Source organism: Archocentrus centrarchus, chromosome 15, assembly GCF_007364275.1.
Source record: "Archocentrus centrarchus isolate MPI-CPG fArcCen1 chromosome 15, fArcCen1, whole genome shotgun sequence".
NCBI lineage: Eukaryota > Metazoa > Chordata > Actinopteri > Cichliformes > Cichlidae > Archocentrus > Archocentrus centrarchus.
The window spans coordinates 17,797,584-17,825,508 of NC_044360.1; the positions used below are offsets into that span (position 1 = coordinate 17,797,584).

The 27,925-nt window shown below is 38.1% G+C and overlaps 1 protein-coding gene across 3 annotated transcripts; it reads left to right on the forward strand.

Moving 5' to 3' along the window:
* Positions 1-1,255: 1,255 nt before the first annotated feature.
* Positions 1,256-27,209, forward strand: LOC115792994 (ligand-dependent corepressor). 3 transcript variants are annotated; one of them, XM_030747674.1, is made up of 7 exons: positions 1,256-1,380; positions 9,810-9,875; positions 11,283-11,362; positions 11,683-11,812; positions 12,203-12,523; positions 12,625-12,721; positions 20,719-27,209. In XM_030747674.1, exons 1-7 carry the CDS (start codon positions 1,293-1,295, stop codon positions 25,337-25,339), a joined length of 5,403 nt encoding a protein of 1,800 aa, XP_030603534.1. In that variant the 5' UTR covers positions 1,256-1,292; the 3' UTR covers positions 25,340-27,209. The 3 variants fall into 3 exon arrangements, with proteins under 3 accessions (XP_030603534.1, XP_030603536.1, XP_030603535.1); XM_030747676.1 differs by lacking the exon at positions 20,719-27,209 and adding an exon at positions 14,519-20,519; XM_030747675.1 differs by having other exon boundaries at positions 1,268-1,376.
* The last annotated feature ends 716 nt before the right edge of the window (positions 27,210-27,925 follow it).

Below are 27,925 nucleotides of genomic sequence, written 5' to 3' on the forward strand. Positions count from 1 at the left end.
CTTCATCAAATCAGCTAAGATGCACAGGAATGAAGGCCAAACACAAACTACAGAGAATGGGAAGGACAAGAGGAACAACATTGTCATCCCATATGTGTCAGGCTTGTCAGAGAAACTCAGAAGAATTTTCTCCAAGCATGACATCTCAGTATACTTCAAACCAAGTCACACCCTAAGACAAAAACTGGTTCATCCCAAGGACAAACCCGCCAAACACAAGATCAGCGATGTAGTGTATGCTGTTCAGTGCAGTGAAGAGTGCTCGGACCTCTACATTGGTGAAACCAAACAGCCTCTTCACAAACGAATGGCACAACATAGAAGAGCCACCTCGACAGGACAAGATTCAGCAGTACATCTGCATCTGAAGGAAAAAGGGCACTCTTTTGAGGATGCCAATGTCCACATTTTGGACAGGGAAAACAGATGGTTTGAAAGAGGAGTGAAAGAAGCCATCTATGTCCACTGTGAACAACCATCATTGAACAGAGGAGGTGGATTACGTCACCAACTTTCCCCCGCTTACAGTGCTGTCCTGAGCTCCCTTCCCAGACGTCTCAACCCCCATTCACACCTTTGTTCCAGTGACCTCAATAGGCCACAGGAAACAATGGAGCGGAGTCCTAAATTGGTTTCAACTGAAACCACTGATTAAATATGACCCACGCCCCCTTCACACCTGGGCACATGTGTTCAAGCACATGATCAATAGAGGGTCATAACCACCTCCAGGGGACTACGCCCACAGGGGTTTAAATACCTGGGTCTCTCCACCATTTGGTTGAGAACTGAAGAAGCCTTTCGGATGAGAGGTGAAACGTCTTCAAGAAACAAAAAGAAGTCCAGTCGCCTTTTTCAAGCTCCAGAGGTTGCTTCTTTTTGTTTCTAACATGACAGTTGCATACATTTAAAGTTTAAAGGTTACTGCCACAGCCTAATAAGAGAATCGCTTTATTAAGCTGGAAATAGCGTTAGTTTGTTGGCAGATTAAAGTGAAATAAATTTTATTGATTGAATAGGTATTCTTAGTGTGCTTTCTGTCTTCTGGTAGTATTTTCAGCATATATAAATCTAAAATTTGAAGAAAGCAAAGTCATTACATGGGTAATACAAATATTATAGCTTACTTGGCTGCATTTATTTATTTAGTTATTGGTTAACGGACTGATTTAATCAGGCTATTTGTTTTGCATACTGTGGAGTGATTTCACCCCCAGCACGGGGTACGTGCGCGTTCACGGCGCAGACTGCTTCCTGCTTCCGTAGTGCTGCCGCCAGAAGCCTTGTAGAAAATGGCGAGCCTGTGTAAAAGGCAGCAATGCACATACGGCTTTCGGGAGGAACTTGACTCTTGGCGACATAAACTCATTCAATGTGTAGGTAAGGATAATGCTTGTTGCACGGCGCACAATTGCACGGCTTGAATTTCACTTGTGTTTGACCTTTATCGGTGTAAATAACCATCTATTACCGCACTCACTCGGGGCTTCTCCCAGCGACTTTTTGTCCTCAACTGTTTCCTTCACACGGCAGCCAGCAGGAGTAGTTAGTTAAATGTCGCAGTTTGTGACAGTGGTGCATCACTTGTTGGGTCTAGTTCCTGTTTTTATCGTCCATAATGCGTCAACTTTAGACTTTAGGTATGTACTGCCGTTACGTTAGTTTGTTTAAAGGGCATACTGCTCTTCTTCTTAAAGGGAGTGTCACTGTGTGTCGGCCAAAAGCACTCGTTTTCTAAAATACGCCTTCTCGTTGTTGATGATACTGTATGTTGGATGGGGGAGGGCGACATTGTATCCTTGAGGTGATGTTTTCAGTTAACATTTAGCCTATTTGTTTCTCAAATTGCTACGCGTGGACCCGCATTACTGAATGGAGGAAGTGGCGGAGACCCCACTGCAGAAACTGTTTCCCTTTTCGACGATATACCGATAAACTTCTCTAACGTCTAACGTTAGGTAGCCTCCTAAAGCAGGTAATTAGAAAAGCAGTTGTTGACTTTAGGTTTACCCCCCATTGTGTCGTGTGAATCAGCGTGGGGTGGAGGGTGGAGGGTGGAAGGTTTTATTTTTCGTACTGTAGCGATCATGGTAAACATTATATCCCTTTAAGATAAACATGTAAGCGTAGCGCCTTAATTCAGCCTGGATTTAAGACAACAGCGGATCCGTTTAAGTATATAAACTATGCACCTTATTTCAACTATATATCATGTTTATCCTTACTGGTCTGTGTGCAGTAAATGTGTTACTTATGACTAATATCCTGCAGACAAACACACTATTGTGTGTTAAAAGAAACTACAAAATAAAAAATCTAGTCTTAACTCCTCACATAACTAAGATCACATAACTAGTTAGTTGATTCTGGTCCATGTCATGTAGTTACACTTTAAAGTAGAAGGGCACTGAAAGAGCACATATTTCTCCAAGATGAATGGGCATTCCCTATTTAACACTTTAAATCTCACCGTGAATTTTCATGACTTTACACTTGCTTTTTTTGTAATTGTGCTGACAGACAAATGCCAAATACACACAAACGGATGATAAAATAGCCTTTAAGAAAACATGCAGACTTAAAAAGCAGCATAAGGTGTGTGCATAGAGCTGTGCAAATACATCCAGAGTAGATAAACCAAACTATATAATTCAGTTTCTTTACAAATGACAAATGATTGGTATGCATAGGGGTTAACTGTGGCGTCAGTTTCCAAAGTCCTCTGTGGGCAGTATGAAGTTCCCTGTTCCCCTTTTTCTAGTTCACCATCTAATTATTGTTTTCTGCACATAATGATAGGTGGGTGGGGTTTACATTAGTAGTTTCACACTGTTTGACAGAGTGGCTTGAAGAACAAGGAGAGTCCATTTAAACCCATTTAAATCCATGTGACTTGGTAGCATAGCAACAGCCAGTGTGGACATTTCGCCATCAGACACAGATTGATCAAATCAGAAGCACTGATTTGCTCAGTGAACCCAATGATTACGATCAAATCAACCTGGATTTTTTTTTTGTTTCACAAATATTAGAAATATTTTCATGTATACTCATAAAAATTTAAATTATACTTGAAAAAAAATTAAATTATGAGTGCAAATTAATTGTCTGTAGAAAAGTAGGTGCTTCATATTTTATGAAATCTTAATGCATAGGCTGTCATCTCCCTTTTTAGTGCAATTTAAACAGATTATAAAACAAAGAATTTGAATAGTACACGCAGACTAGCTTAAAACCCAGGATCCTACTTCTCATGCTGATACTCTCAAAATGTCACATTAAATTAATTTCCTGTAATGTGGCCGCTATGTATAGATTCTGCTGAGATGTCTAATGAATATGCAACACATACACGGGACTCTGTGTGTGCTCAAAAGCTAATGTTTTAAGTTTTCTTGCCATTCAGGAAGTTTGTGTTGTGACTTGTCCGATGCTTTATTTAGCAGTAGGTTAAATTCTGATTAAATAATTGGAAAAAGAAGAAAACTTAACTCAGACCAGCAAATCCTGTGAAGTTTTAAGTGTTTTAGGCGTATTATTTTTAAGCATGTGGTGCTGCCTGTTTTAAATGATAAACCTTGATATAATCTATTAGTTTTAACAATGAAATAGGTGATACTGGGCAATAGTGAGCAAACTTATTCCAGCTGCAGTGTTAGGTGTTCTTGTCATTGAAAAGAAAATGGACAGAGAATAGTAGCTTTCTGACTAGCTGCAAACCCAGGACTGTTTGGTTATTCAGTCCCCCTTTATGATTGACAAATGTCCCTTGTGTTTAGGCTATAAGTAAAGCTGCAAGTGCATGACAACAGCATCAGTCTGCTAGCTGTAGAATGGCATATTCTGTCCAAGACAACAAGGACATACTTTTGTTTGGGTTTTTGGTGGAGAGAGCTGCACGCCACCACTCTGCTGTTGCTGAAATGGACATTTTGTCTTTGTGTATTTAATGCGAGCACTAAAACTGCAGGGCAGAGACAAGCACAATTGTCCCATAGAACAGCAGTAACAATTGTCAGTATGTTTGCCTATACATGTGTTCATGGGTCCATCAGCCTCCAGATGCAAACTGTGTGGCTGAAAATGTGTGTTCTGTCTGGATTTGGGAAAAAATTGGACTTCAACCACACCAGCTAACATTCAAAAATGCCTGGAATGTCAGTTATTCATATTTGCCTTTGACACTCGGGCGAGTGGGTTTAAAGAATTGCTCAAACAAATAACAAGCAAATAAATATTGCCATCAGGCATATTGTCCTGTTTATAATTTAACTTGGGCATGGCCCATTTTTTGCTCAAGCTTGCCCGCTCTGTTGGCCTACATTTTCCCAGTTTGCAAAAGGAACTGGCTGATTTCTTTTAGCATTTTGCGAGACATGACCAACAGCTTCAGTGACTGCCTTTGAGTGTGGGCTTGTCTGTGTGCTCAGGCATTTGTGTGTCTCATATTTGTTATTCAAAGTTATGCTTTGCGCAGTATTACACCATTTGAATGTCAGTTTGCATCATGTCATGTTAAGTATTCATAGTAAGTTTTTTTTTTCTGCTCTTTTTTCTGTTCAAAGCTGCCAGCTCATTGCCTGATCCAGCTACAGTATATTGCTTGTAATGAACAAAATCTACAGTAGCCAAGTCACATTTCAAACACCGCTTTTTCTCGTGCCCTTGTAACGTTTTAAGCTTATCTGTTGACCTACTGTAAGCAGCTTTTTGTGGGTTGCAAAATAAAAGTAAATGGCTTTGATTAGGTTAGATATAAAGCTTGGTCTCTTTGTAGTCACTAGACTTGTGCTGAACATGGTCTAAACAGCAACTTATCTCAGTTTCATCTCTGCGCTCCTCCTCCACCTGGCCTTACATATTCTAAATGCATTACTAATGGAGACCGGCGACCTCCTTCATGCAAAATTACTTTAATGTAAGCATCACAATCTGAGCATTGTTATAATTTCAAAATATACCGTTTTTAAAAAGACCAAAGAATTTATTGGCAATCACTTTTTATAGTATGCAGAGTTTCTGTTTCCAAACTTTTTCTATTAGTAAAACTGGTGCTTCCAACTTAAAAGTTTTGGGGTACCATAAAATCAACATACAGTATGAGACATTGATATTTTATATATATTTATAAACTGCCTTACTGATAAATGGATTGGTAATAGACAATTTACAGATAACTTACTATTATAATAGGAGTTGTAGGAGTTAATGAGAATTTATAGCCACCAAGTAAATTCAAATAACAGCACATTATTTCTGTAAAGTGTTTATACCTGAAGTATTTATCATTAATACAGCTGCTTGTTGATTACGTTTAAGTCAGGGAGGATAGAAAAGTCTTAAATCAGAATCAGAATCAGAATCAGAATCAGAAGGTTTTTATTGCCATATGGGTGAACAGGTTCACAGCATTAGGAAATTGCTGCGGTACTTCGTGCTTACAGAAAAAAAACAAATAAGTATAAAAACTATAAGACAATATACAAGTATACAAATTGCAAATATACAGAGATATTAGAGCTATAACTATAGCACAATATTACAAAATTACAAAATATACAGTGCAAAGTATAATCCCAATAGTTCTGCTGAAGTGTGGTTTGCTTGAATTCACTGAATAGCAGGTGTTTCATTGCATTGTCATAGGCTGTGTTCAGCGGACCAATTAGCTGTACACAGAGGTTTTGCTACTCCATCATTGGAATATTTCACATTTAAAGGTTGCAGTTGTTTGTTCCCCCAGAGATGTTTGGCCAAATATAGAGCAGTATACACAATAAAAGGCATTCCTTTCCTTATAGTATCACAGCTATGCCATCTTCATGGGCCTTTCCTGTTAAATAGAGTACCGGTAGTTTCTTTTTCACACAAGATCACCTGCTGATTAGTGTCCTCAGAAATTTGGGACTGCAGTTGCATGTGAGGGCCTGAATGATAATGTCTTTTGGAAAGTGAATCAATAGTCTGAGGATGTGGCCAAAAATGCCAGCTTTTGCAAAATTTATGTTGCTTGATTCCAGTTTGAACCTGTGAGTCTGGAGGCAACTCTTCTCAGATAGTATGTGCGCAATAGCTCAAGTTGGGATTAATGCTGCACTGTACATATCCAGCACTTGAGTAGCAAAGGGAAGGGAGGGTCATACAGTTTGAAGATCACTGCATTACCATGCAGTATTGCTGTATATTGAATACAGGCTCGTCTCAGTTTTATGAAAAGAATGAGCATTCATAAGTGTAATTTAGTTTCACTATTTATTTATTTATTTTTTTAATTTAACGAAACACTGTAAACTGATTTTTTTTTTTTGAGGCTCTGATTAACATATTTTTTGTAGCAACTGGCAATGTTGCTTGTGTACTACAATACAGTGTTATGTAATGGATCAAAATACAGTATTTTTCAAAAGAGAGTTTAAATGGAAACAGATTTAATTAGCGGCTCACCTGAGATCCCTTAGAATTGTAAGGTTAAATTGAAGTGCAACATTAGGGTTATTATTGAAAATAAATAAAGTGCACTCATAATTCACTCATGTTTGGGTCACATGTAATGTTAAACTAGGATTTCTGAGTATTGTTTGAATCATATGTTTCCATCAGTTTAATTCATCTTACATTACTGAATTAAGCACATTGTAATGAGCATGCATGGTACTGTGCACTTGCTGTGTGCTGCAAAAATAGAAAGAGGGTTGCTCGTTGCTTTTGTACATAGGCCCCTTATAGGAAACTGCCAGAAGTATGAAGTAAAGACTGTTTTGGTTTTTTGGACATCAGTAATGTACACCGCAGGTTAAAGTTAGTAGGGTTAAGCTGATCCTAGATCTGTGGGATTTCTCTTTCTAAGTGCTTTGGGAAGGACATGGTGTCACACACTCCAAATCTTTCAGTCTCTGATTGGCTGGAGATGTAGGTCAGAAGAAGGCTAAAGCAGATTGAACAGAGTTGCTGCTCACTGTGAGCATGCATAAGCTCCATGAAAAGGCCTGCAGAGTTTCATGGTAAACATCTGTGGTTAGTATGGTGAAATATCTCTTGTCAGTGGGTTTCCTGCATGGAAAGCTAATCAGAGGTGCATATCTATAATTGTAGTCTTTCCAGTTAATTCAAAATAAATACACTTCAAAACACTTCAAAAACATCCTAATAATGATCCAGTTATTAGAGAGTTGTGGGAACAACTGTGTTGGAACTGTACTACTTAGTAAAGCTTATTAAACCATTTTATATAGCATAGTTGCAAGTTACTGTTTTGTTTGTCACATTAGTACATTAAAATGTAATCTATTGAACTTGCATTATAATGGTAATAGGCATGCAGTTTAAATTTCTTATTAGAAATAGAATAAAAGAAAATTGCAGCGGCTGTGATGTTAGCTTCCATAAACTGAAGTCTTTATTTTTAATTCTATTGTATTTCATGGTCAGAAGGGAAAAGTATTTTCAATAATTCTACAGTTAAAAAATGCTTTTCTCATTTCCTTTTTTATTTTAGCATGTCAAATTAATTAAGCGGTGCCTTCACTGAAATGGTTGTTTGAGGCAAGCTGAAGTGTGTGTTTAGTGTGTGTTTAGTGTGTGTGTGTGTGTGTGTGTGTGTGTGTATGTGTGTGTGTGTGTGTATGTGTGTGTGTGTGTGTATGTGTGTGTGTGTGTTGTTGTGGCAGGGGTATCATGCAAATAAATTAGGGCTTGTCCTTTTTGGTGTAATTTAATTGTTGGATGTCCCTTCAGACATGAAATGCACCTGCAGCAAATGGTTCATGTTAATCAAAACTAGTTAAATGTAGGTTACAAACAAAACTGTCTTGCTTCTGTTTTTATTCTGACTGTTTGTAATTTTAACTGTGGCTACACAAGACATTGAATTGTTAGTGTTTTGGGGCATTTTAATTGTTGCCATTTTTCAGTTTTTAGAAGCTCATTTATTTTTTAGAGCTTGGATGACTGTTCTGCACTCTATCAATATTTTATCCCCACTCTTCTTAAATTGCCCTGCTGGTCCCAAAATGGTTTGGTTTTAAAGAGGCTTGTGGTTGTGTGTATTTTCATCACCACTGTACTGCGTTGCTACTGTAAAAGTGTAATACTGCCCCAAAGTCATAGTTTAGAGTGTGACACATTTTTAAATGCCCTAAACTGTATTCCTAAAGAGTAGTTTGATGTCATCATGCTGCACTGTCAAACGAAAGTGGATGACCTACTTTTCTCCTTGTGCCTCTGAAATATTTCAGAAATAGGATTGGATAGCTTCAGCTGAAGTCCTGTGCACTAACCCAGAAACAGAATCATGCTGCAGCTATAGGCAATGCTTTGCTTCACTACTTCGTCCTCCCCTCTCTTTATGTTTGGCTGCTCAAAAGTGGGTGGGTTATTTGTAGGGAAGCTGCGTAAGGCATTTTAACAGATGACAGCTTTTATTCAATTCACTGTGAGATTTGGAAGAGAGTGGATGGTAAGGGCTGATCATTTTATCACCAATTTCTCTGCTCATGTGCGAAGATGAAGTGTTAGTAGGTTTTTGCTATGATGTGTTAATTCATTTGCCTAATTTAACTTGTGATGCTCATTTTTATGTAGGCCTATTAATTTAGGTTTTCAGTGCTGCTGATTTTATTTTTATTTGTAGCCTTTAACCAACTATCTGTCATGTGATATATGTTTTATTTGTCACAGTGGTTTGAGTCATTACTTTTGGCCTTTAAGTGGCTGGCACATTTGGAATAGTGCACTCTCATTTAAGGTCCACTTCAGTTGACAGATGTTCTCTGTGACCCCTTTAGTGGTTGATTTAACGCATATAGTGGTTTTGGATTGTTAATCTGACCCTGCAGCAATAAGCAGACGTTTCATGTTGTATTAGTGCTCTTTTATGTTTTACATAGCATAACACATTAAAGCTGAGGCAGTGGGATACAGCTTGTATATGTCGTATAGACGGTTTCTAAGTCCCTGAACTATAAACAGTCATTTAGAGGACTGTGAATATTTGGTTTTTGTAGAATTCGTCATCACCATCAATCTATAGGGTACTTTGACAGAATTACTTAGCGGTCTTGTTACTGGCTGTTTCTTTTTGATGTTATTACATACAGTCATTCTCAACTCTGTAGGTGCCTTAGTTGCCTGGCAACAGGATGGAGTGCATGTATTTACTGTTGAAGTAAAAACCTGCAAGGAAAGCGGATGTGTGTTTGAAAAGAGTAGAACATAGCAGTTGTCAAATTGAAAAAGAAAAGAGAGGCAAAAACAAGCCTGGGTATTAGGCTAAAACATGTGGGGATGGGGATGTGTTGGTTTGTCAATTTGATCATCAGTATCTGATATTTTCCCTGGTGACTGCCAGCGGCCTTTACCAATGGCAGTGGATAATGTTTGTCTGTTTTACCCCAGCATACTTTTTTTTTTTCATTTTTTGACAGAATATGAAACATTACCCCCACCCACCCACCCCCCCCAAAAAAACACGCACACAACAAAAAAATGGTACCAGCATTAGATATCAGTAAAATTGCCATTTTAAACATTATCAATATTTGCCCAGAATTTAATTGAATGGCTCTTTTCACATTTAAGAAATGGCACACAAGGCTCAATTTTTTTTTACTGTTATAATAATACTACTACTACTGCTTGTAATAATAATAATAATAATAAATTCATTCATTCATTCATTCATTCATTTTGAACTGTTGCTTTTGACTTCAGCACAAACTCTTTACTGGGAGTAAATGTGTACACATGTTATTACTATTGCTAATAATGTATTTATTGGTCTTCATGTGTTTTGTTGTGTTTTGTTTTTCCAGGTTTTGAGAGCATTCTTGAAGGTCTTTTTGGTTCAGCGCTGGTAGAGGACCTAAAATTATTTAAGGGTAAGTGTCTCAGGCCACCTTCTTTAGTGACCATAATCACGCAAGTGTATGAATGACATTTTTGTAGTTTCAGTGTAATCAGTTGTTTTCTTATTATGACAATGCTACTGCATTGTACCATCTGGTACCCCTGCACATTCACTCAAACCAAGACACCCTCACTGACTACAAAAAAAGATGGCTTTTGTCTCTACAAAGTATGTGTTTTGGATGCTATGAGACCAGTGTAAAAGTCTCTAGTGCCCTATAGACATTTCTACAATGTATGATGTTTAGTGAAACAATAATAAGCATTATTTAGGTTTTCATTACATTTGCAGTGAGTATAAGCAGACTTTGTGGAGTAGTACTTGCTACTAAAAATTCCACTGAACTGATTAAATGAATTCCTGATTTCAGTCTTGAAAGTAAATCCACACGCGTTCATTATGGCCCACTCCTTCATTTTATTCATATGTTTCTGTTTGGAGCCTTGTTATTGAGTTGTGCACAAAAGAATGTGAGATTTGAAAATGACAATGGGACGTTACAGTTTTGAAAAGAACTGGTTCTAATGAAGCACTCTACTCATGACTAAAGAAAATGATCACTTAGTGTTGGTAATAATACAGAGACAGAACCATAAAACAAAATATTACTAACAGTAAATATATTTTTAATGCAGTTATTTAAGTCATGGTTTAAAATGACAAAGTCATTGCACTGGTAGAGCAGGATCCAGATATTGCCATTTTTTTTTCTTATTATTCTTCTTTCATTATTTTACTTTTTTACTCACTGGGTAGGTTTTAATTGTAATTTTTATTTTTTGGATTGTCCATGCTGTCCTGTCGCAGTCACCCCCCCCCCCCCCCCCCCCCCCCCCCCCATCTACGCAGTTGACTAAGTAGGAGAGAGGATCACCAGTGGCAGTTGTGACTGAGCTGTTTGCACATGCTCAGTGTTGTTTTTGTAGTTTGTTACAAAACCTGAGACTGTACATTGTTGGCGGGGGGGCTTCTGCCCTTGTCTAACCTGCCCTTATCTTTTGTTGTCTTTCACAACAATAATGAATTATTTATTTATTTATTTATATTTTGTTCAATTATAGTTGTGATGTTTTATGTAATTTTGGGGATATAAATTCTGTCATAATCATCTCCTACCTGAGCCATGTTTCCCTCCAACCTGGGTGAAGTGAATAACTGAGGCTTGTGGTTGCTGTTGAGCTCACCAGTGTTATTTAGGATATGGCTACAGATTTTTTTCTGGATTTAAAACAAATATTGTCAATTGTTGACTTAGTAAAAACATATTGCTTAGTTGCTTAGAAAAAGTGAAAGACCCATGATTGTTGTCACACAAATGTATTTTAATGCCTGTCATCAGCTTTTTATTTCCCCTCGTTATTTAATTTTTTCCCCACAGACTTTGAGCCTGTAGTAGTGCCTGATTGGTCATTTGATGAAAAGTGTCCGTTTTGCTGCTTGAGAAGAGACAAAGTCAAAGTAAGATTTCTTTTCTATTTGTTTATTTTACATTTTGATGTTCAGTTTTTTATAGCTCAGAAACCTAAATGCAGCTGTCTTAGAAAATTACTTTGTTCTGTTACCTTTCAAACTGTGGCTTAGATGATGGATAAACATTAGGAGTCCATTATAGGTGGTTTAATTTCTCCCTAATCTGTAATCCATCATATGTTCCTGCAGCGGTTTGGTTAATTAACTTGATCAAAACACCCTTCTCAAGGATATAAAGAAAAAATTTTTTTATATGCAGCCTGTTGATGTCTGAAGGTCACCAATTTAACAGTTTTGCAATTTGACAGGAACACTTAATTGACTTAAACGAGGGGCTTGAAGACACACCTAAACCTCTCCTCGTTAAAGATCAAGTCATAATCAGCAGACTAGAGAATCAAGCCGAGGAATTTCTCAATGCAGTCCTCTGCAGAAAAGGTGGGTCTCAGAGGCTCAGTTTTGGGTGGGTAAATCAGTGTTTTGCCTGCAGACAGTCAGCTGTTACTCAATAGGCTTTTCTGTAAATGGTGTGTGTGTGTGTGTGTGTGTGTGTGTGTGTGTGTGTGTGTGTGTGTGTGTGTGTGTGTGTGTGTGTGTGTGCGTGTGCGTGTTCGTGTGGTCATTCATTTCAACTGCTTCTGCAGCATCTCTTAGTTTAATGCCTATTTTCTTACTTGCAGGCTATAAATACGACTCTTTTTCTTGGTTTCTTGGCTATGATATTCTTAGAACATAGTTTACATGTTTGTTGCATGTTTCCTAACTATGACTGATGGCTTATTAAAGGAATGCAGAATGAAAAGTACCTCCATGTGTTTTTCTTTCCAGATGTGCCAAATTTCTCAGACCCACACATTCCAGTAGTGGCTCGAGAGATTCTTCAGAAAATGATCAGACAGTTTGCTGCCGAATATACCTCAAAAACCAGCTCCCCTCAGGTCAGTTGCTCAGATTCCCAGCCTCTCTCTGACCAAAGCCTGTCGACCCCACCCTTGCTCTCAGGGGCTCCTCCTGCTACAAGTCCTGCTGCCACAGTGGCTGGTCCAGCACACAACCAGAACCCTGTCCTAAGCAAGCTTCTAATGGCTGATCAGGATGCACCTCTTGACCTTACCATCAAGAAGCCCGTGGTTGAGTCCAGTGAACAAGGTAGTGTGAAACTCATCTGTACAATAAACTCATAAGTTCTGACCAGCCTAATGAATAAATTAACATTGAATCTTTCTTTCTTTCTTTCTTTCAAAAATAAGATGGTGTTCTTGATTTATCTATCAAAAAGAAAAGCTGTAGCAGCAGCCTGCCTGTCCATAGTCCCTGCCTTTCTCCAGCCACAACCATGCCGAAGGGGTAAGAACAGTTTCTTTCTCTCTATTCTGCTGTTCTTAAATGTATTTATGGGATTAATTACATTCTAACTCAAAATTACCATAATAAATTCAGAATCAGTCGGTGTATGGGTATATTGTATTGGAATCGGTGCATTGGCATCAGGGAAGGTCTGAAAAGTCCTGAAACTGTAAATTCTTTGGCCAGTTGATGAAAACAAATGGCAACCATAATGGTTGTGCTACAGAGTTTTTTTTTTTTTTCCTTCTTTTTTTTGTTTCTTATGGAAAGATTACTTTTAAAAACACAGAGGGAAACTTCATTATGCCTCTACTACTTTCACGATCCCACACATATCCTTGAGGATGTAGGTTTTATATTATGCTGCCATTCAGAGCAGAAGACATCCCACTTTTGTGGGCAATGAGGCAGTGTGCCTCACATTTTTGTCTGATAAGCCACTTTTATGAGCAGGGTTTTGTTACTTAGCTAGTGTGGATTGAAAGTAATTTATTAGCTTGTCCTCATTTTTGGTTTTCTTTCATTAATTTCTGGCAATGAGCAGGCCTGATGGTAAAGATGGTTTACTATAGGACTTGCAGCATTGCTAATATTCTGTATATGCAGTGATAGACCACTGTAGCACATTGCAGTATGGGAAAACCACTGTTTGTCTTTTTTTTGTTTTTTTTGTTTTTTGAGGAATAAAAAGTACTGAGGTCTAAACAGAAACCTAAAAAAATATTTGTGGTGGATATTAATAGAATCCCTAAAGAATTAAGATTCTTTTTGACACAACTAAAGAAGCATTTCAGGTGCTTAATTCTTTCTGTCAAGGCAAAATGAGAATGATTGATCTACTTTTGAAATATTTAAAAATATCTGTAGCATTTTCTGTAGTTTTGATACAAGAACATGATACCAACTATGACTACTGAGTATTAAAAATAAACATTCCTCTTGTCATTCAAATTCCAGTGTTTTCAAAAAAAATTTCAAATTTATATTATATTCTGATGCAAAATACATCTTTATTGAAATTAAACCGTATGCTTATCTCAGTTTATGGATTTATAATTTTGTTTTGTTTTCCTGAAAAGCAAAGAACCTTATTATATTTGAAAAATATATATGTTTGGATTAACTAAGCACAAGTGGCTTTGAAAAATCATTGAAAAAATTATTTTCAATTGGTTTTGTTTTTTTGTTTTGTTTTGTTTTGTTTTGTTTTTTGGTAACTTCGTTAGATTTTGACTTTGATAGATTGCAAGAACCCTTTGCTGGCTTACTCTTTTATTGCTGTGCTTGTTCAGTGGTAACGTCACACAAAAACTATCAAGAGCTTTATATGCATTAGTTATTTTGTATGGCATAGATCTTGTGCCCTGCTTAACATCTACATGCAAACTCCCTTACTACAGTTACAAATAGTCCCTTCTCCTGGGCAAGCTTTTTGAGCCACAGGAATACTAAGTCTTGAGTGTATTCCAATAAATGCCTCTTCTTTGCTTTTATTTTTGTTGTTTCTTTGCCCTTTCTTTTTTGTTGTTGTTTTTCCCCCCCTTATGTTTATGCAAAATTTGTCAGCAAATAAAAAATGTCTAACTTGAGCTTTATTTATTTATTTATTTTTCTGTTTTGTTCTCAAAAGTCACAGACTCATTCACACAGTAAGTTGTTCGAGTGATGTTACCAAAGCAAGGTCATATAATAAAGGAGTGGCCAACATCCTCCCCTCCCCACCCCATCCTCCCTTAGTAAAGAGAAAAGGGCACTGTGCAAGCTCTGCTTACACCCAATTTCCTTCCATCCAATCAGGCGATCCTTGAGAGCGGACGGACATGTCGGGCTGTTTATGAGGAGCCTACAGGATGGGAGGAGGAGGGAGAATTTCGGCCACTCCACCTGTTATAAGCCTTCTTCTTCTCTTGCATACTCACTGCGCATCAAAGAGGAACCCGATCTGGAAAGCGACTCAGAGTCACCGCTCAGCCATAACCAAAGCTGCAGCCCCAATGACATTTTCAGAAATGCCTCTGGTTTGTGGAATTCCAAAACTCATTTGGGAACCCTGCTAAAACTCAAAACCAGAAGTGAACCTAGTGAGCACCTTAAAGACATACCCAAGTTGTTGGAAGCTGCAGGACTTTTGACAAAGTCACTTGCCTATGAGAAAGGAAACCTTCAGCAGGCCTGCAGAGACCACAGCATTTCTCTTTCTCATTCACCATCCTTTGACCTAAAGATTCCCCAGGTCCGAGTTTTAGCTACAGGGACAGACTCATCATGGGACTCCATGTCCACTGAATATTCAGGTTCGCTTTCTAAAAATGGTCTGGGAAAGAAGCTTTGTTCCATTCTACCCAGGCAGATCCAGAAAAGTAGCAGCAGAGGTTTAAATAGCTCAGGTTCGGAGAAGGAATACTGGCCTCTTTCCTCTGACTGCCAAACCTTGGGGGGAAACTATCCTATGGATTCAGAGTCAGACCTAAGTAACAAGCAGCCTAGGAAGAAACGAGGGCGATATCGACAGTATAACACAGAGCTGCTCGAAGAGGCCATTGTGGTGGTGATGGGTGGCAAAATGAGTGTCTCTAAAGCCCAGTCAATCTATGGGATCCCACACAGCACCCTGGAATACAAAGTTAAAGAACGTCTGGGAACCTTAAAAAATCCTCCCAAAAAGAAAATGAAGCTGACAAGTCAGGTGGCGGAACCGAGTGTTTCACTGTCCCCCAAACAGAAGGATCTCCAAAACTCCCAGCACAGTCTTTATGAAATAAAAGAGAGTGCATCTGAAGAGACTGGGAATGATTTCCATGATGGCAGCATTTTATCAAATGAGTGATGCATCATAACATACTAACTACAGTGTACTTTTTAATCATTGGGTTTGCCAGACAGTGGCAGTACCTGACATTGTTGTCCATTTCTAATAGTTGTATTTATGAACTTATATAATTTTATCATCAAATTTAATAGTAATACATTAAAAATATTTATATAGGGCCTAAACACACAAGTGTCTCCCTGTAGTGTATGTTGTGGCTTGGAGGGCATGCTTTTTATTTAAGAATTATTGAAATATGACAGCATATTGGTAAAAGTAACTCGGGGCTCTGTTCTTCAGAGCCAAATTGAAGCTTTTATAAGGATGTGGCGCCCCATAGTGTTTTCTCTCAATACTGGTCATGTTCAAATGATATAGTTCTAAGCATGCAGACCCAGACCCTGGGTGAAAGCATATTAAGTTTATTAATGTATGTAATGACTCTAAAAGTCTTTTAACCATTTACAGATATAGTTCTATGACAGAAACGAACAGTGGAGAGTACGGCCAATATCAACCTATTAATTCTAAACACGATTTGATATTCTAGTCTGTTGGAATATAGCAGCCCTGGGACAGACTGGTGACCTGTCCAGGGTGTACCTGGGATAGGCTCCAGTCCTCCCACCCTCGCTACCCTGAATTGGATAGATGGATGGATGGATGGATGGAATGTAGCATAGTGTCATCCTGAACTTTTTTTTAATCTTAATTTAGCTCATCTTCATAAGAACAGTAGTTGTTTTGTTTTTTTTCCCCACCTACTTTGTTCTGTACATTTTTGCTCTGCTATATAATTGGGAATAGTTTCTATTGCCTTCTGTGTGCTCAGGGTAAGTTTAAAATAATGCATTACTACACACAAACAGTTATACCTCAGCTACATACCTGAGCTAAATCATTGCCTCAGAAGTCACCTCTAACAGTAAAGGATTGCATACCCAAATAAGCCTTTTTAAGGGTAACATTCAGGATGTCATAGTGATGAGTGTGAGTATCTTACTCTCATCTTTATAACTCTAGTTTAAATAATTATCTGTAGCATTTCAGTATCTGCATTACATTTCTATATGATTTTTTTTCTTTTGTCATGAAAATACTGCAAACACATGCATACATGCAATATATACATAAACACATAACCATGACCGGTAATAAAAGAATTCTCTTTTTGGTCATTCTCTTTGGTGAGGATAGCTTATAAGCTAGCCAGATTGGCTAACCTGGTTACAATCATGCCTCAGCTCATGTCCGCTTGGTTTTTCAAGTTGCCATGGCAAAAATTCAGTGAAAAAAATAGGTTGATTGGCTGTATTCATTTATTGAATGTAAAACATTGTCAGGCTGCAGTACAGCCACTTTTTCAGTTACCGTTATGGATTCTGTTTATAGACGGTACTGTACATTTATGATGAGTTCAAACACACTGGGATTTTTTCTGTGTTTTTTGTTTTTCTAGTGTTACTGACTAAATGATAATTTGAAGTTGACTGCAGCATCAAAAAAAGTTATACTTGGTGGAGAAACACCCTGCAACCAACAGAACTAAAAAAAATTCTTTAAGCTGACCATGTAGGGATGTGGGTTGAAAGTTTTGAAGATATTCCTATGTTAAGCTGCTTCACCATAATTCAGGTTGATGCCATTTCCTTAAAAATAACAAACACTTTGATCAAGGTGCTGTTACTACTCGGAAAGGGCTACACTTAAAAGTCTTTACAGAATGCCTTGTTCATGATGCTGTTTTCATTGAATCTTTGCCTGGTTTTCGACACAGCCTTGTCCATTAGTTTGATCAGGGCACCTCATTGTGCATTATTAATTACACCTCAGGATGTTACAGAATATGGGCCCATGACCCATTAAGCCTTTATCAGGTTTCCCACACAGCTCTAGCAAATCTTGGTAATTTTATTTATTTTTTTGCATTTTGCAGCCTTTTTAGATGTACAGGTTCTTAATCAAGCAGGTACATATTTGCTGTCATATTACATACACTTACACTACACTTCAGCAGTTAAATGTAGTTCAGGGACTTGCACATTTGTATTTATACCACTGTAACTATAATATAACCCTGTGTTAGATGGTACACTTACTGATTTTGCTTATTCTCCACCTCTAAAATGTAGGTATTCCGTAATAAATGTTCTTTATGGTTTGACTATATCAACCCAAGATAAAGCATCTTAGTAACTTGCTGTGGTTTACCAACTAATACCCAGTAGTTGCTTCAAGTACAGATGTATGTATACGTAAAATTTAGTCACTGATTTGATTTCAATAATTTAATTATTCTTGCACTGACAATCCTCCAGCATTACCCAACTTTAAAACTTTGTCTAATTAAGTGTCTGATGGATTTAAGTTAACACTAAACACTAAAGAAATACATGCACTTTGGGTTTATTGATAATTAATTGATTGCTCCTTACATTCTATTGTAGCAAATCCAGTGGTTGACTACCTCATCTGGAAAACCAATATCACCATTTACTGTTCTCAAAGCCGTTTTACGTAGCAATCTCATGCACACAACACATGATTACTGTAAAGGCAAATAAGAAGAGTGGTAATTAAGTTGATATAAGAGTATAAAATGTAAAAGTTCAACTACATGTAAATATTTCTGTCTATACATTTTTATTTTATTTTATTTTTTTATGTGGGAATGGAGCAGTTCAGGGAATTTATTCTGTTGTAACATGGCACATTTTCTCTGCTTTGTTCCTAAAATGGGCTAAGAGTCTACTCCACTTAGATACTTTCCCAAACTGATTATTTTGTCAATTTAGTATTTATTAAGCAGTTTTTATTAAAAGTTATTTTGATCACTTAAGTGGAGAATGTAAACAGCTTTAATTAAACTAAATGTTCCTTAAATAATAATAGCCTTGAGTGTATAAATCTTAAAAGGTATATTTAAATGTTATAGGGGATAGATGTGGAGTGAGACTGTACTACTTTATTCTGAGCAAGGTTTTGCTCATGAGGAACAAAGTCTCTCTACAACCTGAAATGCTGAGAATTTTCAGATGATTTCAGAGAATACCTATATGTGCAGATCTTGTACATTCGATGTAACACTAATAGTATGTAAATGGATGGCACTGGGTGTATTTTGCATGATTGGACTAAATCATATGTGTCACTGGAAAGCTTGTTATGTGTGGTGAAATTTATCTTTTGGGGTTGTTTTTATTGAAAACAAACACTAGAGTGTTGGTGTGTTTAATTTCAAATAATCAGTGTAATCAGTAGATTAACTTTGAACCTAAAATATTACTAAACCAGTTAAAAATCTGGTTAATGGTTCACTAAATATGTTATAAAATCCTCTTGTATAGAAGATCATAATTGCCAGATTATGTATATCTCTAATGCATAATGTATGAATATTGTGTATTTAAACATCCACATTTGTGTGCTTGCGAAATATTGTGGAGCTGGTATGTAATTTGGTTTGCCTGTGCTTGTTAGGGTTGTTATTTTACTTCACTTGAAGAAAAAGTACTTGGTGTTATAGCAATGCTCGGAGAAACAGAGTGGGAAAAGCCCTCAGGGATGGAACTCTTACCAATAGTTATTCAGGTACTCCACTTTACCGCTTAGACTTTGTAGGGAGAGATGTGAAGTTGATGAGCTTAGCAAAAAATCATCAGGTTTTAGTTACAGGAAATGTTATTTTTTTATCTCTGAAATGTATTTTTAAATCTCTGAAAGTTACATTTGGGATATTTGGCATGCTGTACAAATTGCTTCATGTTTAGAGCTAAAAAAAAAAAACAAAGCGCACAGTACATCTTTCCTTGCATAAGTACTACACTGCTACACAGTGAATGTCAGTGATTCAAGAATCAGTCAAGAAAAAGTCCTAATACTCTTTTTGCTTGCTGTACATTCATTATAGCCTTCGCACCCCCCCCACTTCAGAGGGTGTATTATAACCTTTTGTATATAAAGCTAAATCCATTTTTTTAAATGCATGTAGTGCAGTATACTGCTAGCATATATTAACCTGCTTATTCCATGAAATTTTACTTTGTTCCTTTTCATGTAGCTTCTAACACAGAGAACAGACATTGGACCCCCGATTTGTTATGCAGCCTTAATCTTGCTATGGCAGTAGTTGTTCCACTGTCTTTGCTTGTAGCTCAAACTGAAAAATTCAGGTTTAAGACCTCAAAATGAAAAAATTTAGTCCAGTGTTACTTGGCAATGCAGTATTAGCTAAAGTTGTCATATAAATATGATTATGGTTTGTCAGTTTTAGACAAAATATTATATTGGATCAGATTTATTTCTGACTACATGTCATACTTGCCAGCACCTGCTGCTCCCATAAAACTATTGGTCTTTTCATTACTCAGCATACCCTTGTAGCATATCACCTGATGAATACAGATGCGGGTTCATTTGGTTTTATGTTTTCTTGTTTGAAGACCCCAAGTGCAGCTTCAGAAGGACTTTTTTTTTTTTTTAACAAAGAAAAAACTTTTTATAGTTGCAGATATATTTTTGGCATAATTTTATGATTTAATTGCTCCAAATATATCAAGGTAGATTTTGTAATAGACCTACTACACAGGCAGAATGACCAAACTGTGCCCCTTCAGTACAATTAGCAAGTTAGATTTGCATTGACATAGATAAAAATTTGGGTGTTAGAATAACAAATATTATAAATCTTTAGTCATGTTTGACTTTTCTTTTGCTGGTTTATTTGTCTAGCATTGTCGAAGGCTACCTGAACATTTGTCATTTAAAAAAAATAAACTTGACAAATCTGATGTGCTCGATTTTGCCCCTAATGTCGTTGGTATTATAAGTGATTTTAAGTGTTTTTGACACATTTTAATTAAATGGGGTTCTATTAACAAATATCTTGTGCATGTATCATTTTTTTTCTTGATGTAAACTTTAAAAAAAATGTAATGGCTGTAATACTGTAATTGGTCAAGTTCACTGGATGAAAGATTTTGCTTCTTTTTAAAAAAAAAAAAACAACAAAGCTTATTCTTATAATAATTATGCAATGATTAAAAAAAAAAATGTTATAAACTTGTGTATTATTTCACACAAACATAAGCTCCCACCTCTGACATCCAGTTTTAGTTATTTTACCAGTGTTGCTTCTAATTGATGCACAATTTTAATATGTTTTCTTCTTTTCCTCTTTTCCTCTCAGTAAATCTCTGGACCTCCATCTTGCAAAGGCCAAAGACCTGCAGTCCACCTCCACTCTGGAACAGTTCATGGCCAAGCTCTGCCCCCACCATCAGAGACAGATAGTTGATGCCATAGGTTTTCTACAGACGGAGATCAAAGCTCTTTCATCCTCCAGTACACATAAAGCCTCTAACTGTACATCTGGTGTCAAAGGAACTTCTTGTTCTACTGCAAAGTCCAGTGCAGTGACTCCTGAGAAGTCACACCCTGAGATAATATTTCCCAGTGAAGTCACTTCCAAGTCAGAAGTCCGGGACATAGCCCATTTTGTTCCAAGCAGTTGTGCAATGAAAAATGTTCCAGAGAATGCTGTGTCGCTGAAATCGTCTGTAGCTCCCAGCCCTGTTTCGAATCTTCGCAGCCCTGGATCAGGGAGTAACCAGATCTTGGCGACTCCCACTGCTCATCCAGTGGATACAGAGAACAACCGTCATGGTGATCATGCACCTCTTAAGATGAAAATCATGGCCTGTAATGATGTTGCTGGTAAGAAGCTATGTGTGGTCAGTCCCACAGTTTCTTCTCACTCTGACACTTTGGAGGAGAGACACAGTAACTCAGATTCATCCAGCAGAACAGACACTCAGAGTGCCAGACTGAGCTCTTTGGTGAAAAGACATAGTCAGGCTAGCCACACAAATGAAGCTAGGCAGAGGGTAACTGTTGGGCATGCCAAAGATACACCAGCAAAATCGTTTCCAGTCAACAGTCCTTCAGACTGTGTGCGGACTGCCAGGAAAACCATTAGGACATCCTCGGATCATTGGACCAAGGACTCTCCTTGTAGGGGAGTAGTTGACCCTGATCGCGGCCACTGTGACATCGTTTTTATTGACAAACCAATTACAGAGTGTTTTAAGGAACAGCGGCGCAGCATGGTACCACGCCGAAATGCCAGAAAAAGCACCAGAGGACATATGTATTTAGATGAAATCTGGGAGTTAAAAACTGTTCGTACAATGGCTGGAAGGGGTAACTGTCCTAATCCAATACCAGAGGTACCATTGGTCACTCCAAAGCAAATGCTTTCAAAGCCTGAAGGTGTGCCACCTGTGGATATGCCTTTTGTTGGATCGTGCACAGAGACAAAAAATCAACAAATGCCCACAGAAGAGTTAGATGATAGCATCATACCAGGAACAGAGGATATAGTGGAAGTAGCCGCCAGTAGCGTAGATGTTACAGTTGAAACTAGTCAGACAGATCAGTGTCAGAACAAGGGGCAGTCCGCTCCTTCATCTCCGTTAAGGAGCCCAACAGAGAACCAAGAAACTGTTAAGAACACAGATGTAGAACAGGATGCGGTTACAGATTCAGGGATGACTACAGGAAGTGAAGAAAGTGTTGATCAGGATATAGCTGAAGCAATAAAAGATAATGAACCAGAACCTCAAGAGGACACGCATGAAAGTACAGAGCAAACAATGGCAGAAACTGTCACAGTACCATTAGAGAATATTTCGATAGAAGAAACAGAGGCCCAGCTTTCATCAGATAAACTGCACAGTAGTGATCCTGTCCCCCAGCAGAATAGTGCCCCATCACCTGTTCATAATGTTGAGGAAGGTCAAAAGGAAGAAGTGCCAGATGAGCAACCTCAAGAACTTAAGCCAGACACACAAATACACAATGAAAACTGTGAAGGGACAGAAAGCACTGATATTACAGGTTCAGTAGAGGAGCTGACAAAGGAAGACACAGAAATCAAAACATCTGAAGCAGTTGAAAATGTTGCGCCTTTAGAGAGTGAAGAGGATAATGATAGTGACTATGATGTGTCCTCAAAGACACTTGATGCACTCTTGAAGGAGTTACCACCTTGGCGTAGGAAAAAAGGTACCAAACTTCCACTACCAAAGCCGTCGAAGCAGACAGAACCGGTGATAGTGGGTCATGTTAATGGAAGACCCGTGTCTGCCTCTGACAGAAAACTGCGTCGTAGACCAGGTAATGCCACATCACCTGGTAAAGCTCCAGTAAAATCTAGTCAGAATGCATCCAACAATAGTTCTGAGTCAACTACTGACTCTACCACTAATGAAAATAATTTGAAGAAGCCATTACCTGAAACACACATACCTAAAAACTCAGTTGAGACTACTCCTGTAATTCAGGAGGTGACAGAACTATCTGCTGATGCACCATCAACCCCAAATTCGAAGCCTAAACAAATCCAGAAACACAAGAGAATCCTGAAAGATGAAGACAGTGCGCCTGAGCTCTCTGATCAGCCTACTGATCATCCTCAAAACCCTGAGCCCAAACGGCAACTTAGATCTGCCAGCCAGAAGCCACCTGAAACTCCAGTATCACATCCCACATCAAATGCTGCCACGCCCATTTTATCTCCAGAACCATCCCCTGAGCATCTTCCCTTCCTCCCTCTTCCTTGTCCGCTTTCTGTTCCTGCGTCTTCTCTAAATGGGTCATGTGATCCTGCATCCTCTGAACTGTCTCAACCAAACACAGTAACTGAAACTGTGGAATTAAACACTGACAATACTCAGCCAGTGGAGACACCATCTGAAGAAATGGAGACAAATGTTGAAGAGCAAAGGTCGCAGGTCAGACAGAAACTAAGATCTGCCAAGGTTGGAGCAGATGATGGTAAGAAACTGCAACTTAACGCTGAGGTGTCAAGTCCTGTAAAGACAGAATCGCAAACACAGATTATGCCATTAAGAAGTAAACGGGTTCCTCAAAAGAAGGTGGAAGCAAGCGATGTTGCTTTGCAGCCAAATGTAGCATCTTTAGCAGACGGGTCTGCAGATGACAGCAGTTCATTTGTAACAGACGGAAGAATGCCATTAAGGAGTGATGAAAGCAGTAAGGCTGAAATGGCCTGCCAGTCTGTTCCTCAGTTGCCACAAATGGACAACAAAAAATTAACATTGAGATCACAAAGACTGGCCCCTGCCCCATCCACTAGTGCTATTACTGTAGCCTCAAGACAAAATGATGTAGCTTCCCCTGTCAGAATAATGCCAGAAAGAATAACTAAAGCTCAGGTGAGGCAACCTTCCAGGTCAGTTGCCTCTGTGTCCCACAGTTCCCATTCCCCTGTCATTACACCTAGACATGAGCCCCCCAAACAAACAACGAACAAATTCTTTGAGACTTTGACCACAGAAGAAAGCCAAAAGCTAATTACAAATCTGAATATTAAGTATGAAAAAATGCAAAAAGGTTGGGTGCAAATGGATAAGGAGGGTCAGCCAGCAGCAAAATATAAAAATAAAGCAGACAGGCAGGCAGCTATATGGAAAAGTAAGCGCAGGGCACGAAAACCAAAGTCATCGGAGCATCAGAAATACTCACCAGTCCAAATGCTTTTCATGAAAGGTTTTAATTTCTCCAATATTTGTCGCTGGTTCCTTGAAACAACAGAAACAAAATCTCTTGTCATCGTCAAAAAGGTGACTACGCGTCTTCCATCAGAAAGTCAGCTGTGCTTCCACAACTCGTCAAGTGCATCAGGGACCTCTCAGGGTGTATTTCCAAGCCTACAGGCAGAGCGCTTAAAGAAACATTTGAAGAAGTTTGCCATTGCCTCCCCTGTTAAGAGCAACCCCAAGAGTCAGAAACTGATTGCTAAAGCGCTGGAGCAAGAAGCAAATTCAGTCAAAGGGAAAGAGAGAGGCGATCTTTCTGGTACTTCTCAGAATTTGACAAAGTATTCCTCTGCCAAAGCTTCTGCTCAGATAGGTGAATCCCAGAAATCCTCTGGAAAATCAAAGAATCCAGCTAGTGCAAGGATCCTGAGGAAGTATTCTAATATTAGAGAGAAGATGCAGGTTCAACAAACTACTAGTAGACTGAAAAAGGCATCGAAAATGTTAAAAAGCCGCAAGATTAAAAGATTGGCCACCACAAAGTCAGCCTCAAAGTCAAATCTGAAACAGTCTCTAAAGGCACAGAAGTCAGCATTACCTGTCAGTAAACGGATGAAAGAGTCAGCAGCAAAAATGGAAAGAAGAAAAATATTGGCTAACAAAAAATCAAAGCAAACTGTAAAATATACAGCAGTGAGGGCTCAGAGCAGTGGTAGAGCTTCAAGAGATATAAGTAAAAAAGAATTACCAAAGAGATGTTCTCAGAGGCTTGGGTCTCCTAAAATAGCTGAACACAACCCTGTCGACACATCTAAAAGCAAAGCTGACAATAAACGGCACACCGAAGCAAGTTCTGCAAAAATCCATTCAAAGGAACCATCACAGAGTACACCTACTGATATCAAAGATGCAGGGAATGCTGTTGAAACCCCACAGCAGAGCATGCATGCCAAGGTGCCAACCTCACCTGACCAGGTATTAACAAGATCCCAGAGAAAGATAGAGGCAGCTCTCCCTTTGAGTGGGAGCCCCAGTCACGCTTCGAAGAGGGCCGCAAAGTCCGCGGGGACACAAAACGCATCTCCCAAATCAGTAAAGAAAAATGATGAACCTACACTGACGAGAAGCGGCGCTTTAAAATCTCCCGCAAAAAGAAGTCCACGCACTGCAACAAAATTGGCAACCAAGAGGTCTCTGGAGCACGTAGACACCCCAGCAAAGCGCACAAGGACGTCACTCTTAAAATAAGATGGACCTGCAGAGAGGGAGAGAGATCTTTATTTAGCGGATTTTTTTCTTTCTTTATCTTTTATCTGGAATATATTCTGAAGGACCAGACCCCGTCTATTTTGGACTGTCACCAGACTCTTCAGAGTATACCCTTTTAAGTAGGGAAATGTGAGGAAGGAACACATTTTGAAATTTGTTAATGCCTCGCAAAAGGTTTTGTGTGAAAATGCAAATGTGATGGATTTTTTTTTCTTCAGATTCTGGTTTGCGTTTAATGACTGGAAACAAGTCCTACATGATGTCTGGCAGTTGTAGTTGCTGCTTGGCTTCATGTTTCAGCACTGACACGGCTGGAGATGACAACAGCTTAACAAACCTTTTCAAAATTAGGATAACAAACATTGCGCTTGGATACATGTGAATTTGTTCACACTTCTCTTGGGCTTTGTTTTTTTTGTTTTTTGCTGTTTTTGTATATAATTATCATTTTAGATGATAGCATGCACTGCGTTTAAGCTTCTTATGTAAGTTGGCAGTTTGTATCTCCAGCCTGTCTTCAAATCACAACAGTGTGAATACGTGACTGCTGTGACCAGGTGCCTTATTTATCAAGTGTAATGTAATAGAATGTGTTGCTAAATGTGAAATCTCCTGTCCTCTGCTTGTAACAGCTTTCAGTTCCCAGAGAGGCAGTCAGCATTAATTTGCTACACACAGTGTGTGCAAACAGTTTCCGTTCCGCACAGTATGTGCCTCACGCTTCATCTGCAAATTCTTATGTTGATTAAGGCATTCAGATTTTCATACTCATCCGCCAGGTTTATTTTGTACCCATTTTCCCATAGCATTAACATAAAATTATTCTTATTATAGTTGTATTAGATGTTGAGATCTGAATTGTTAAGAGACGTGTGTTATATGTGTCATGACAAACGTTTGTATTTTTTTTTTTTTTTTCTTTTTTCTATATTGTTTGGGGTAGGTTTTGTCACCATGTACCTCCACAGTCACTTTTGACCATTGCACCCAGTGTTACCTGCACATTCTGGTGACTTTGAGTATTTTACCTGCTTCTGCATGTGGTAATTCTTATTAATGTTTAAACCGTTTCAGAAATTCTTGCAATGCAGCCATGAAACCTCCGATTATATTTATGCCCCTAATTCTCATTTAAGACTTGTCAAAAAGATGTACTCTAAGGCCACATGAGATGATTCTGGATTTCTGGCTTGTGTATCAAAATTCCTCCAAACAAAAGCCTGAGAAAGTTTGTATATTTAATTGGTGAGTGTGAATGAAAATAATGGCCTCTTTGCCATTATTGTTGCATTAAATGGTGATATTTCCTCCCCCTTATAATTCACAAGCTGGATCTAAAATATTTGGGGTAGCTGAGTCCCTTTCTGAGTTGTGATTCCAAGTGTGTTACAGTTTTACTTTTTATGTTCACTTTTTTGGTTTGTTTTATTTTCACTGACAGCTAGATGTTCTCATAATGTGAAGTTTGTTTACTTCCACCGTAGTAACTTACATGAGTGTATTGACAAAGGAAAAATACCATTTTTTTTAGCACAGTTTTATTATTATAATAATTATGATGATCATTTTCTGTAAGAGGATAACTCATCTGTAAATGCAAAACAGGTCTGCCATGTTTTTATTGTTATTTAAGAACTCAATTTAGGCTAATGGATTTAGCAAATGTAAAACAGCCCACCAAATACCAGACTTGAACATGTTTATTCTTTACAGTTGCTATTTAAAGATTTTCATTTTGTATATTAGAAAGAAATACCTGCTTTATTTGTGGTAATCCCAAGAATGATACATCTTTATGTTAAGAACTTTGTATTTTTGCTGGAGTTGATATAAAGATGTTTGAGTTTTATGCATGTTTGTTGTTGTAGTTTTTAATTAGTTGCACCTGTGTTGTAGTTTTATTATAACCTCAGGTGACATCTACAGAGCCCCAGAAATCTCATAAGGTGAATCTTTTTCATTTTTTCCACATAAGTTGAAATAATTATCTTAATCAAAACAGCAAGTAAGTTAATAAGATCCTGTTCACACAAGTTATTGAGAGAGTGGAATGAATTTAGCCAGTCACGTTTTAGTTTCGCCACCATAGACATTGTTTGAAGGTTACAGGATGGATGGTGTAGGTCAGCCTCTGTAGCAAAGTATTACATCTAATGGCAGTCCTGTGGTTATGTTTGTATTTCACTAACAGCTGTGGCACATGACTGCTGAAACTTTTCTGCAACTTCAGCGCGATGTGAGGGTATGTTTCATACATTGGTTAACTATTTTATTTCTACTTTACAAATGTCCGAGGGAAAACAAAATCACTTGGCAAGAAAAGCATGCAAGCTGGTGTCTTTACCTGAAGTAATGATGAATCACCCTGATGTCAGTATTGGCAAGATTAAATGAAGAAAAATAGTGCATGTCCCCTGACAGATGCCCTCCATATTATAATTTAAAAGCCTAAAACTAACAAAATTAAAATAAACGTTTTCAAACTGTTAAAAACTAGATTGAAACAAATAAAACCACTCTGGAAACTGAAGTGAAAATAAAAACTCAAATGCTAATTAGAAAATA

Bases quoted from the DNA above. Each gene is read 5' to 3' on its own strand.
- LOC115792994 (XM_030747674.1), top strand. From the start codon at position 1,293: ATGGCGAGCCTGTGTAAAAGGCAGCAATGCACATACGGCTTTCGGGAG. The intron at 1,381-9,809 runs GTAAGGATAATG...TTGTTTTTCCAG, and splicing joins TAAACTCATTCAATGTGTAG to GTTTTGAGAGCATTCTTGAA. The intron at 11,813-12,202 runs GTGGGTCTCAGA...TTTTCTTTCCAG, and splicing joins TGCAGTCCTCTGCAGAAAAG to ATGTGCCAAATTTCTCAGAC.